Here is a 10759-nt window from a genome sequence, read left to right on the forward strand (position 1 = left end):
TTACGTAAGTTCTGTGAAAAGCATTAGCTTTGTTGTTTTGCTAATACTTCAACATGAACCTGTGAATGTCTGTGGGTGAGCACGTCTTCACCATTCAAAATAAAAATGTGCACTTTTTCATTTTATAATGCTTTTATAATGTCTTATTGCTCTTCTTCCTAGTAGGTGCATTTTAAAAATGTTTTCCCCGATGAATCCTGAACTCCTGCTCAAAATGATAAATGAATATAAGGACAGCGACAAAAAAAAAAAAGCTGTTGTCGTTCCATCCTGATGGATGACAGCCGTGACAGCTAAGTGGAAACCCGGAAAAAAAACCGTGGAACTTTGACCAATGAGACAACAGTTTAGTCCCGCGTGACTTGTGTTAACAAATTTGGTCTGTTTAGAAACTTTGCCGTGTGAAAGCGAACCGCACCAAGAATAAAAAGCAACATTGTAATAATTTTAATCCCTGTTTCGGAACAAAGCAATATATCTACAGGTGTGAAAACACCCTAAAATGTCTTCTTTCAAAAGAAGACTTTTTTCAAAACCATTAAACGTTATTACTGACCCCAAACTTTTGGACGGTAGTCTATATTATAAAATACAAAGACAAAAATGTTATTTATATAATATTTACAAAATATATTTGTAAGTAAATTTATAAAATTGAAATGTGTAAATCTGTTAAATATGTACACATTCTATTCCAAACTATTATTATTATTTTTTTTAATTGTTGTAATTTATAGTGCTAAATTCATATATTTTAGTTTCTACATGGCCAGGTATGTGTATTTTTTTTTTTTTTTCAAATGCACATAGAATGATGAAAATGTACCATTTTGTTTGTTCATTGACCTCTGTGGTTAAGGTTTATAATTTATTATTTTGATTTTCATCATTGATGTTGCCTAAGGACAGTAACATGATGTTCTAATGCAATGCAGCTAAACTCACTTCTCTGTGAACAAATCTAAAAACAGAGGGACCACCTATGAGCTGATCTCACTGTTTTTGTCAGCTTTTTTGACCACGTTTGAGTCAATTAAGTGATTTGTATTTGTTTTTATTTGTTATCTTCAATATTAGATGGTGTCACAGAAGTTTTCCAGAATTACTCTGTTATAGCAGTAGATAAAAAGACCTCATTCCTTATTGAAATCAACCTGTTTTCTTTAAATTGCAGCGCATTTCATAATTAAATAATGTTTAAGCTGCTAAGCTGTATTTGTAAGATCGGTCTCGTACTTCTCTGTGTTTGTTTTCACACAATGTTTTTCTCTCTTTCCTTCCCCCTTCTGTTAATCTTTATATCTCTCTATATATTTCTCATCCTCCCATTTTTGTCTGGTTCCCTCTCACTTTTTCTTTTTTAGCCTGTAAATGTAATGGCCATGCCAACGTGTGCCAGGTGCTGACGGGCAAATGCTTTTGCACCACCAAGGGTATCAAAGGCGACCAATGCCAGCTGTAAGTACCTATGCTGCATGCAATCATTTACTTACATAAATAAAATAATAAATACATGCCAAGACTTTTATTTTTTTAAATATATATAATAAATGCTTGTTTAAGTAATACATTACTATACTTGTTCAATAATTAATTAATTATTATTTTTATTTTTTCTTAAGCCCAATTGAGGTTGTCCCTGGATCTTTCCCAAGTATAGTTAATAATTCCACACCCCTTTAATCATTAAGTCCCCTGCATTCCATTTAGCTTGACTCTGTGTCCTCACAATTTTGGCTAAAGCTGACCTGCAGACGCAGCATATTTTGTCTGCATGTGTGCACACACTTTAATAGCACTAATGGAGGTGGAAGTGAGGTGTGGGAGTGTGCTGGCATGTGTTTGTGACTATTAGAGAGACCAATTCTCTTTGACAATAATAAAACTCGAGTGTTTCACTCACTGCATTGTTATATGTGCATGCAGAAATTCTAAAGAGTGGGTTGACCAGTCATGCTCATTTAGGAGACGTGGGTGTGAACTGAATTTCCCACACAGTCATAGAAACAGAAGCTTGTGAGCAGCTTGAAATCCGGGCTGCTGTGTTGCATTCAGAGCTACAGCAGAGGATGGTGGCGCCTTTGTTGTGCTCTTTTAAGAGCAGATGCTTTGTTATAGGCTGACGTGTAACTCTGGGATATGAAGAGGTGTGCAGCTCGTGGAAGGTCTTGCTTGATGTTTTAAAGGGGTCATATGATGCTTTTTTAAAGATCATTATTTTGTGTATTTGGTGTAACAGAATATGTTGACATGCTTTAATGTTCAAAAAACACATAATTTTTCAAATACTGTACATTATTGTAGGTCCTCTATGCCCCGCCTCTCTCAAACGCTTCGTTTTCTACAAAGTCCCTCCTTCCGACAAGCGCAGTCTGCTCTGATTGGCCAGCTGACCCAGTGCATTGTGATTGGCCGAACACCACAAGCACTCGTCGGAAATGTAACGCCCCTTACCATAATCGCGAGCTTCATCTGTCAAAATAAATGTAAAGACAGAGCCCGAAAGGGGAACAGAGTCGCGTGACAGACACAGTGATGAAGCTGGTATGTGTTTGCAGTACACAAGGCACGGTTAAGACAGCTGACTCCACTGTGAGTGACCCTCTCTCTCTCTCTCTCTCACACACACACACACGTGCGCGCACGCACACACACGATGCGCAAAACTCCGCATTTGAACAGTCAATAGCAAATACTTAAACTAATAACAAAACAGTAGCTGATTCAGAAGCGCCAGATTGTCATAGCAAAGTCAGAATTACCTCCTCTCCTAGGTTCATGAAACGGTCGTCCATAAAATGCATTGCTGTTCTGTTGTAAATAATCTTAATGCATCTACTTTCGGAAGGCCAAGTAAAGTGCTTTTGCTTTCGCCTAGAAACACACAGGGTCTCCCTGACATGGCTGCTTCAACACTAACTGCGTTTACTGAAACCACGCCTTCTTTCTTTGCGTGCACATTTGGGCTGCATTATGCTAATATTTCCACATAGTGAGGTAGATATGTGGGGCGTGTTAGAACGAGCCGTTTTAGGGGGGCGTGGCAGAGTCTTAACTTTGATAAAGAATATCTCTTTGGTTTTGAGACTTTAGTCTTTGCAACTTCAGGGATCTTATCTATGCACAATCAGCTTGTAACACTCCAAAGAGAAAGGAAAACTTGAAATCGCATCATATGACCCCTTTAACAGTGTTTTATGGCAGGAAACAGGAAGCTGTGTACTTTGTCCCTGCAGGTCTCTTTTCACACTGTATTTTTTGGCACCACAGCACATTTTCATCATAAACATAGCTACAGCTGTACACTGTAGTAAGGTAATGTCTCGGGAGGAGAAGTCATCATGGAAGGCATTGTGCACTTAATTTTTTTCCTTTGCTTTACTGGTTCCATTGCTAATACTGTAACTGAATGACATTCGGTTCTGTTTTATTTACATTAATGTTTCTTGCACAGTGTTTCTTCAATACAAAAATACTCTGGCAGTATATTGTAAACTACAACATCACAATTAAATCTACTATGCAAAAACATATGTAATATGTCCAGTATAGTTCAATTCCCAAATGATTGACTCTTGTGAACTGGTTCTTTTTAGTGATTCAAAAGCATAGTGTGACAAGTATATTCCAATTACAGAAAAGGGTAGGTTACTTTAATGAGTTCAGTCTTATTAGTGAATCAGAAACATGTAGTATCACCGATGTATTTTGATTCCTGAGCAATAATTGACTCTTACGAGCGAGTAGTTCTCTTTAGTGAATCAAAATAGTTTGACCAGTGTAGTCCAATTTCTGAACAAGCGACTCTTATGAGTTGGTTCTTTTTAGTAAATCAAAAACATAGAAAGTGACCAGTGTACATTTGACAGTTCTGAACAAGAATTGGCTCTTTTTAGTAAATCAAAAACCTAGTGTTTGACCAGTGTAGTCCAATTACTGACTACAAGCAGCTCTCATGAGTTGGTTCTTTTTTGTAAATCAAAAACATAGTGTGATGTGTAGTTTTGATTCCTGAACAAGTGACTCTTCTGATTTGGTTCTTTATAGTGTAGTTTTGATTCCTGAACAAGTGACTCTTATGATTTGTTTTTTTTAGTGACTCAGGCTCACACAGCCGTGTTGCTTGATTTATGAACAAATGACTCTTATGAGCAACAAACAACTGAAGTGATTAATGATCAAATGTACTTTGCTTTTCAAATTCTATAGTGAGAAAACTTATTTTAACCCAGCATTCTGCTGTGTATGGTATCTAAGATGTTGGGAGAAGCTTCTCTCTCTAATACACACACACTTTTTTGTCATTTCATTTTGTGTGTGTGTGTGGATACCGGTAGATGTTTGTTTTTTAATTGTGTGTAACCCAATCAGGATAAGCCCGGTCCATTGATGATGTATTCAAGCGTGTCTTCATCACAAGGACAAATGAGTACACAGGCTGCAGTCGAGACGGCCATTACCACTTCCTGTTTATTCCTCTCCTTCTCACTCTGTTCTCTCTCTCCTTCATTACTCAGAGCGGACAGATGCCATTACCCATCCTACATAACGAGGTCCATAATGAAGCACCAGGACCATTTTTGTCATGCACAAATACTATCACACTCAAAATGGTTGATTAAAGACCTGATGTGCTGCAGTGATCGCTCGCCGACCCCCTTTTAGTGCGCTGACATTGTGAAAGAGCAATTCAAAGTTTCCTTTCACAGTCCTGATTGGGACTTCAGAGCATCACGTCATTCTCCTTTGCTATCAGACGACATATTTGAAAAGATACACATGATTAAAGAAAGAAAATTGATACAATTTGAAGCAAAAGCATGCTTGATTACTGTAGAGTCCATCATCATCATGATGGAGTGTCATGGAGTGTGTTGTGTGTGTTGCGGCACTCCAGGTGTGACCCAAATGGGGATCAAATTATGGCACTACAGAGTGAGAGTGCATTAAAGCATGCACAGCGTGTAGGTGCGCTCTCACTGGAGATTAAATTAAGATACTGAGAGTAAGAGTGCATTATGTTTCACCGCTCTCACGGAGTACATTGTGTGTATGTGGGCATGAACGTTGGAAACCTCTCCTTCTGATTTACACTGTATGGGTGAAAGAGAATATTCATTTCTGAAATGTCATCCAGATTAAAGGCTAGGGGACTGATATGCAGAGGTTTTAAAATGCCTGTGGTGCAGTTTGTCCTGTGTCCTCTGTACCGTGGTAAAAGTGTACTCTACCTTGTCCTCTCATATTTATCACCAACTCTCAGAAAAAAAAAAAAGAATGCTTCAGCTCCTTATGATAAAGGTGGGTCCCTGCAAGCTAAGGGCAAAGAGATTTAGAGTATGAGATGGAGGTTATTTAACTGCGAGAATGGTGCAGTTTAGTAGGTGTACTTAAAAGGTAAATATGTATTTATTCCCCCATTATTTTACTATCACATGGCTGGATATCGATCCAGATTTCCCAATTCAGTTTGATTCATAAATCAAAATAGCTCCCAAATAAATGAACAGCTAAGTAAGCAGATCATAAATATGAAAGCCCATTTCAGCCAAAAAAATGCTTTGATAAAATAAATTGAAAAGTAAAATAAAAGTATAACATAAAATGTCATAATTATGACACAAAAGTCAAAATTATGGCATACTAAGTCATACTAATTATGCGATAAAAAAAATGGAATTAATATAAAAACATCTGCCAGAGACAAAAACATAATTGACATAAATTGAAATTATAAGATAATAAGTTATGATAAAATTAAAAATGCTGGCAAAAAATGTGACATCATAATTATGAAATAAAAAGTTGCAATTTTGAGATGCTAAGTCATAATTGTAAGATAAAAATTCATTAAAAAAATGTTTCTACTTAATTGACATTTTGTCATAATTATAGCATTTTATGTGGTAATTATAACTTATAATGTGCTTAATTTAAACTTTTTAATCATAATTATGATTTACCAAAGCACTTAGTAAAAAGCACAAAACTCTTACCAAAAGGTCGCCGTGATTTTGCCAAGTAAGACATGTTCCTGGATCAACATTACTGTCCAAAAATACAGATTTAACCCAATCCCCACCCCTAAACCTAACCTTACCCATAATTAGGGCTGGGTATTGAGTTCGATACTTTTTAGGCACCGACCAAATTGCCTCGATACCATCGAGTATCGAAAAACGTCTCGTCGTTCGGTACCAAATTTCGATACCTAAGGGGTTAATCTCATCAATGTCAGTGAGCCAATAAGCCTGCAACACTAGGTGTGCTCGACTAGAAGCGGCGCGGCACAGATGGATCAGTGCTTGACATCCGCGAGAGCGATTCTAAAGTGTACGGAGCAGTCTGCTCTCTATAGCGCTCATGGTACTGTAATACACCGACCGGTCTGCACAGTTGGTCCGCGTCACCGGTTACTCTCAGAGATGTGGCGCACACGTAAGGCTGTAGTGTGAATGCATCCCAGCCCCCTTAGATGTAAGGCTACATTTACACTGGTGCGTTTTTGTTTTAAAATGAAAACGATCCTCGTCATACTGGCGTTTCCACTGCGTTTCAAGCCGGCTTTCCACTATCTCTGACAAACGACAGACCGAAAGTCATTCATTTCCAATGGAGAGTGCGGAAGCTGCATGGAGTTCCGATCGTGCAGATGTCCGTTCATTCATACTACGCGACCGAAAGCGCATGTTATGACCATTCGTGCACACTGTAGCATCATGCTACATAAGACAATAAATAAGATTTTACTCAAAACTCACTTTAAACCACCATTGAGTGTTTGCAATAACTTCCGATTGCCGTCTAATGTGTGTTTTGGCCATGTAATGTTGCTGAAATTAAATATGGTATTACCTCTGAGTCAGAGCAGCGATCATGGAAGAGAGAACACAAGCAGACAGCGCTGGAAGCTGCTAATGCTCATCAGTAAATCAGTGGAAAATTAATAGAAATCATGATTCTGTCTGAGCTATGAGTTTTAAAACGAACACTAACTAGTGTAAATGTAGCCTAACAGATGTGTAAACTGAAGACTATTTGAGCTTTATTAAAACTATTATGCACTGATTTATTGTGTTGGTTACATTTTGTTCTTTTGTGCAGTGGCTCAGGAGATGAGTCTTTGAGTCTGTATAAACATCAACAAGCGGAAAAATAAAGCCCACGTTTTTTTTTTTTTAAGATAACTCAATGTTGTTAAAACTGATTTCATAAAATTGGTATCGAAAAAAGTATCGTTCAGGAACCGGTATCGAAGTCAAGGTATCGGTATCGATATCGAAAATTTTTGAACGATACCCAGCCCTACCCATAATTTATTCCTAAAATCAGAGGGAAATGATAGCCGATTAACAAAGGTGTAGAAGCACCTAATCCTGATTGAAAGCCTAAAACTGACATCTCCTGAAAAGTTATCTCTCAGTTCTGATTGGTTAATTGGAATGATGTTCCAGGATCAACAAGGATGTTGATCCAGGAACATGTTGTACTTGGTCAAATCACGCTCACCCTTACCAAAATGGGCTAAGAGTTACAGGATTTGTTTGTTTTTGCATGTAACTTGTGAGGACAATTTGATAGAAAACCTTTTTTTTTTTTTTATGATTTCATGCATATTTTATTGCATCACATTCAATACAAACCCTAAAGCCATATTTGGCTAGACTGCACAATTGTAATGCATTTGCATACTTACATAAAGTATTTTTCAGGCCGTAATGCATGTGAACTGGGAGCATTGTGTTAGATTAGCTCCATAGTAACTAGTCCAGAGCCCGGCATTCTGCATTAACTATAACATCGCTTCATTTACTTTAAAAGTGGCTTTAATGATTAATCGCATTTGCACTTCAGATACGCTTATAGGACAATACCGTGAATCGAAAGTGAATTCCCTCTGTAGAAACTAAGTGGCGAGATTGCTGTGAGGAGAGAGGGAGTGAACAAGTTGTGCTCTCAAATGAATGCAGACTCTAATTGGACCGTCAGTTTCTGGCTCAGAAGAGCAACAGGATGTGTAATCTTCTTAGGCTGGTGGAGAGCTGGGCCGACAGCACTGTGTTAATTGTTTAGCGTGTTTGAGATTGAGGTAGAGGAAGCTTTGGGCTGTCTCCTGGCACTCTCTAATGAAGCTGAGGAAATAAAGGACCCCAACAACAGAGTGGAATTACGTAATCTGCCTTAGTATGGAAAGGGACAAAGATACCACAGGCACCACACAAATTCAAACATTTTGTGATACAAATACGACAAATACGTAAATGGCTTTTTCTACCATTTTTCTATTTAGAGGTTAAAAAGAAATGTTAAAAAATGGTTATATTGGATAAATGGTAGCAGTATGCAGATATGGTACAAACGCTAAGTACTGGCTACTGTTTCCTCAATATCATGGGTTTAATGTATGAAAGTGGCAGTAGGTTTTTTTTTTTCTTCTCTGGATGTCGCAATGTAACATAAGTAGCCACAGATCTTTCATTCAGATTAGTGAAAATAAAATAATATAGGGCAGGGACTTGGATATGCATCGATTGTTGATTGTTTTTTGAGATGTGGACTTTGCATATGAATATGAGGTTCGGAGAAGTCCTGCATATGTCACCGGAGAGATGTCTGGTTATGACATTTTGATTAAGGTCAGAAATTTTCTTAAATAATGAAACATGCATGGATGAATTGTTCACAATAAGATCTATAAGTATAAATAGGTTACATTTTTTGCAATATTTAATAGATTCAATGTTTAACAAAGTTATTCAGCATATGCAAAAGAACATATTTACAAAATAAGCTAGGTGATTGGTTGTCTAGTTGGTTTTTAGGGAAAACAACGGATGTTCATATGCATGTGTACATAGACATGCCATAAAAAACACAGATGTACAGATAAAAACTACTAAAAAATACCCCTGCTAAAAATATTAAACCCTAAAAAATAAAAATAAAAATCTAGATCGCAAAACATCTCGATCCTTATTTTATTTCTTTATTTTTTATTTTTTAAATTGACAACCTTTTTGTTTTCTTGTTTCACAGTCCATTTATTTATTTTTAGTGTTTAATAATTATTATGACATTTGCATGTTCAGATTCATGCATCAGATATTGCATTGTCTCATTACTTCATGTACTTCATCTAAATTGTTTTTTTTCCCCTCTCTGCAGTTGTGATTCAGAAAACCGTTACCTTGGCAACCCTCTCAGAGGAACCTGTTACTGTGAGTATTCTCTATCTGAGCTCTGACCTTAACGTAATCCTGTTGTACCTTGAAAATTCATCTGACTCTGCAGACACTTTCAAACTCAGAGGCTGTCTGCCATTTAATGAAATTAGACTCAGGGGGCTTAAGATGCTGGGAAACCTGGACGAAATTGCCATGGGATGATGCACAACCACACAACAAGATAAAAGCGGTGGATGAGACATTCTGATTTGGCAGAAATCAAAAAGTACAGATAGATCTCTTGAGCATCTCAGAAGATCTGCAGCAAGCCTAAAGTCTGATTGTGTGTGCAGGGCTCAAATGCACAGCACTAGGGGGCAGTCTTGTTGTATATCAGAAACTGCGTTTTCTCTGAGTATACATCTGTGTTCCTCTTTCACTTTTTTTTGCAATTACTATCAGCAGTCATCATGGAGTCTGAAAAGGCTAGATGCAGTCAGTAGCATTTAGGTTCAAATTTCACTCCGTTTGCAAATCCCGCCAGCATTATCCCCGTTGTCATCAATCAGGATTAAATAAAGCCTTCAATTTATCAATCAATTTCCATCCACTCCTCTCCCTCTGCGTCTGTTAGGTGAAGCGCATGTGCTCGCAGGCTTCTGGCTCAATTGCTATTTAGAAGAAAAGTGCATCACCCGCCCGTATTTTCTCAAATAGTGTCCTGTAGGGGGAAATGTTGCTGGAGAGTGGGCTGTAGGCGACGATATAAGACGGGTGAAAGTGCCAAGCCCTGTCAGAGTGAGTAAACGAATGATTCGAACTAATTAAAGACACAAGAGCAGAAGTTTGGTGGACGTGGATCCAGTAGGAAGTGTGAGCTTTCTCACACAAGCAAGGTTTGACTTGTGCATTTCCGGAAGCAGCACTAACACAAGCGCGCTCAGTGTGTTCTGTCAGTGTTACTTGACTCACCATCAAAGGAGATTGATCCTTGTAAAAACGGACTTCTGACCCAGTAAGACCTATTGTTCATGTTTAATTTTCTCAGATTGGTTTACACTCGCACTCGGCCTGCTGACCAGCCCTCCATGTATTCGCAGTGGGCAGCGTCTTTAATGACCTGAATGGAGTTCATTGCTATGGTTTCTGTTGTGTTTTAATGTTGAAATGGAAATTTAATGTTTCCATTTTAGCATTACAGTGTTCTACCTTAGTTGATTCAGTAGATTCAGATTAATGTATCTACTCTAGGACACTTAATCCAATGCACAAGAAAAAAGTTACTCATTCTTGCTGTCAGAAGCGACCACAAGCCATTTTTGCATGTTGTTTGTGACCATTTATAGACATTTCAAAACACAACTTTTAAGAGACCCTAGACTTAGTTTTAGGAGAAATAAAACACTTAAAAAAAGTCTATATACACTACCATTCAATGGTTTGAGGCCATATAAAAAAAAAAAAAGAAATTAGTATTATTCAGCAAGGATGCATTCAATTGATCAAAAATGTGGTAAAAAATATTCTTAATATTTGTAAAAGAACCCTGAAAAATATATAATAAATATATATATATATATATATATATATATATA

General features: G+C 37.4%; 1 protein-coding gene and 1 long non-coding RNA gene across 3 annotated transcripts in view; one reads left to right on the top strand and one right to left on the bottom strand.

The window, feature by feature from the left end:
- LOC107755549 (uncharacterized) overlaps positions 1–10234 on the bottom strand; it is an 18418-nt gene extending 8184 nt beyond the window's left edge. Inside the window, exons 1-2 of the long non-coding RNA XR_001641711.1 lie at positions 10223–10234; positions 8276–8282 (exon numbers count right to left, since the gene is read on the bottom strand). This is a non-coding gene — a long non-coding RNA (uncharacterized LOC107755549). The remainder of the gene's footprint in view (positions 1–8275; positions 8283–10222) is intronic.
- LOC107755548 (attractin-like protein 1) overlaps positions 1–10759 on the top strand; it is a 98863-nt gene that overhangs the window by 36490 nt on the left and 51614 nt on the right. For both annotated transcript variants that reach the window (XM_016572417.1, XM_016572418.1), the window contains 2 exons: positions 1365–1458; positions 9166–9218. In XM_016572417.1, coding sequence (XP_016427903.1) covers positions 1365–1458; positions 9166–9218 — 147 coding nt within the window. The remainder of the gene's footprint in view (positions 1–1364; positions 1459–9165; positions 9219–10759) is intronic.

This window comes from Sinocyclocheilus rhinocerous, unplaced genomic scaffold (genome assembly GCF_001515625.1).
Source record: "Sinocyclocheilus rhinocerous isolate Xijiao unplaced genomic scaffold, SAMN03320098_v1.1 scaffold140, whole genome shotgun sequence".
Lineage (NCBI taxonomy): Eukaryota > Metazoa > Chordata > Actinopteri > Cypriniformes > Cyprinidae > Sinocyclocheilus > Sinocyclocheilus rhinocerous.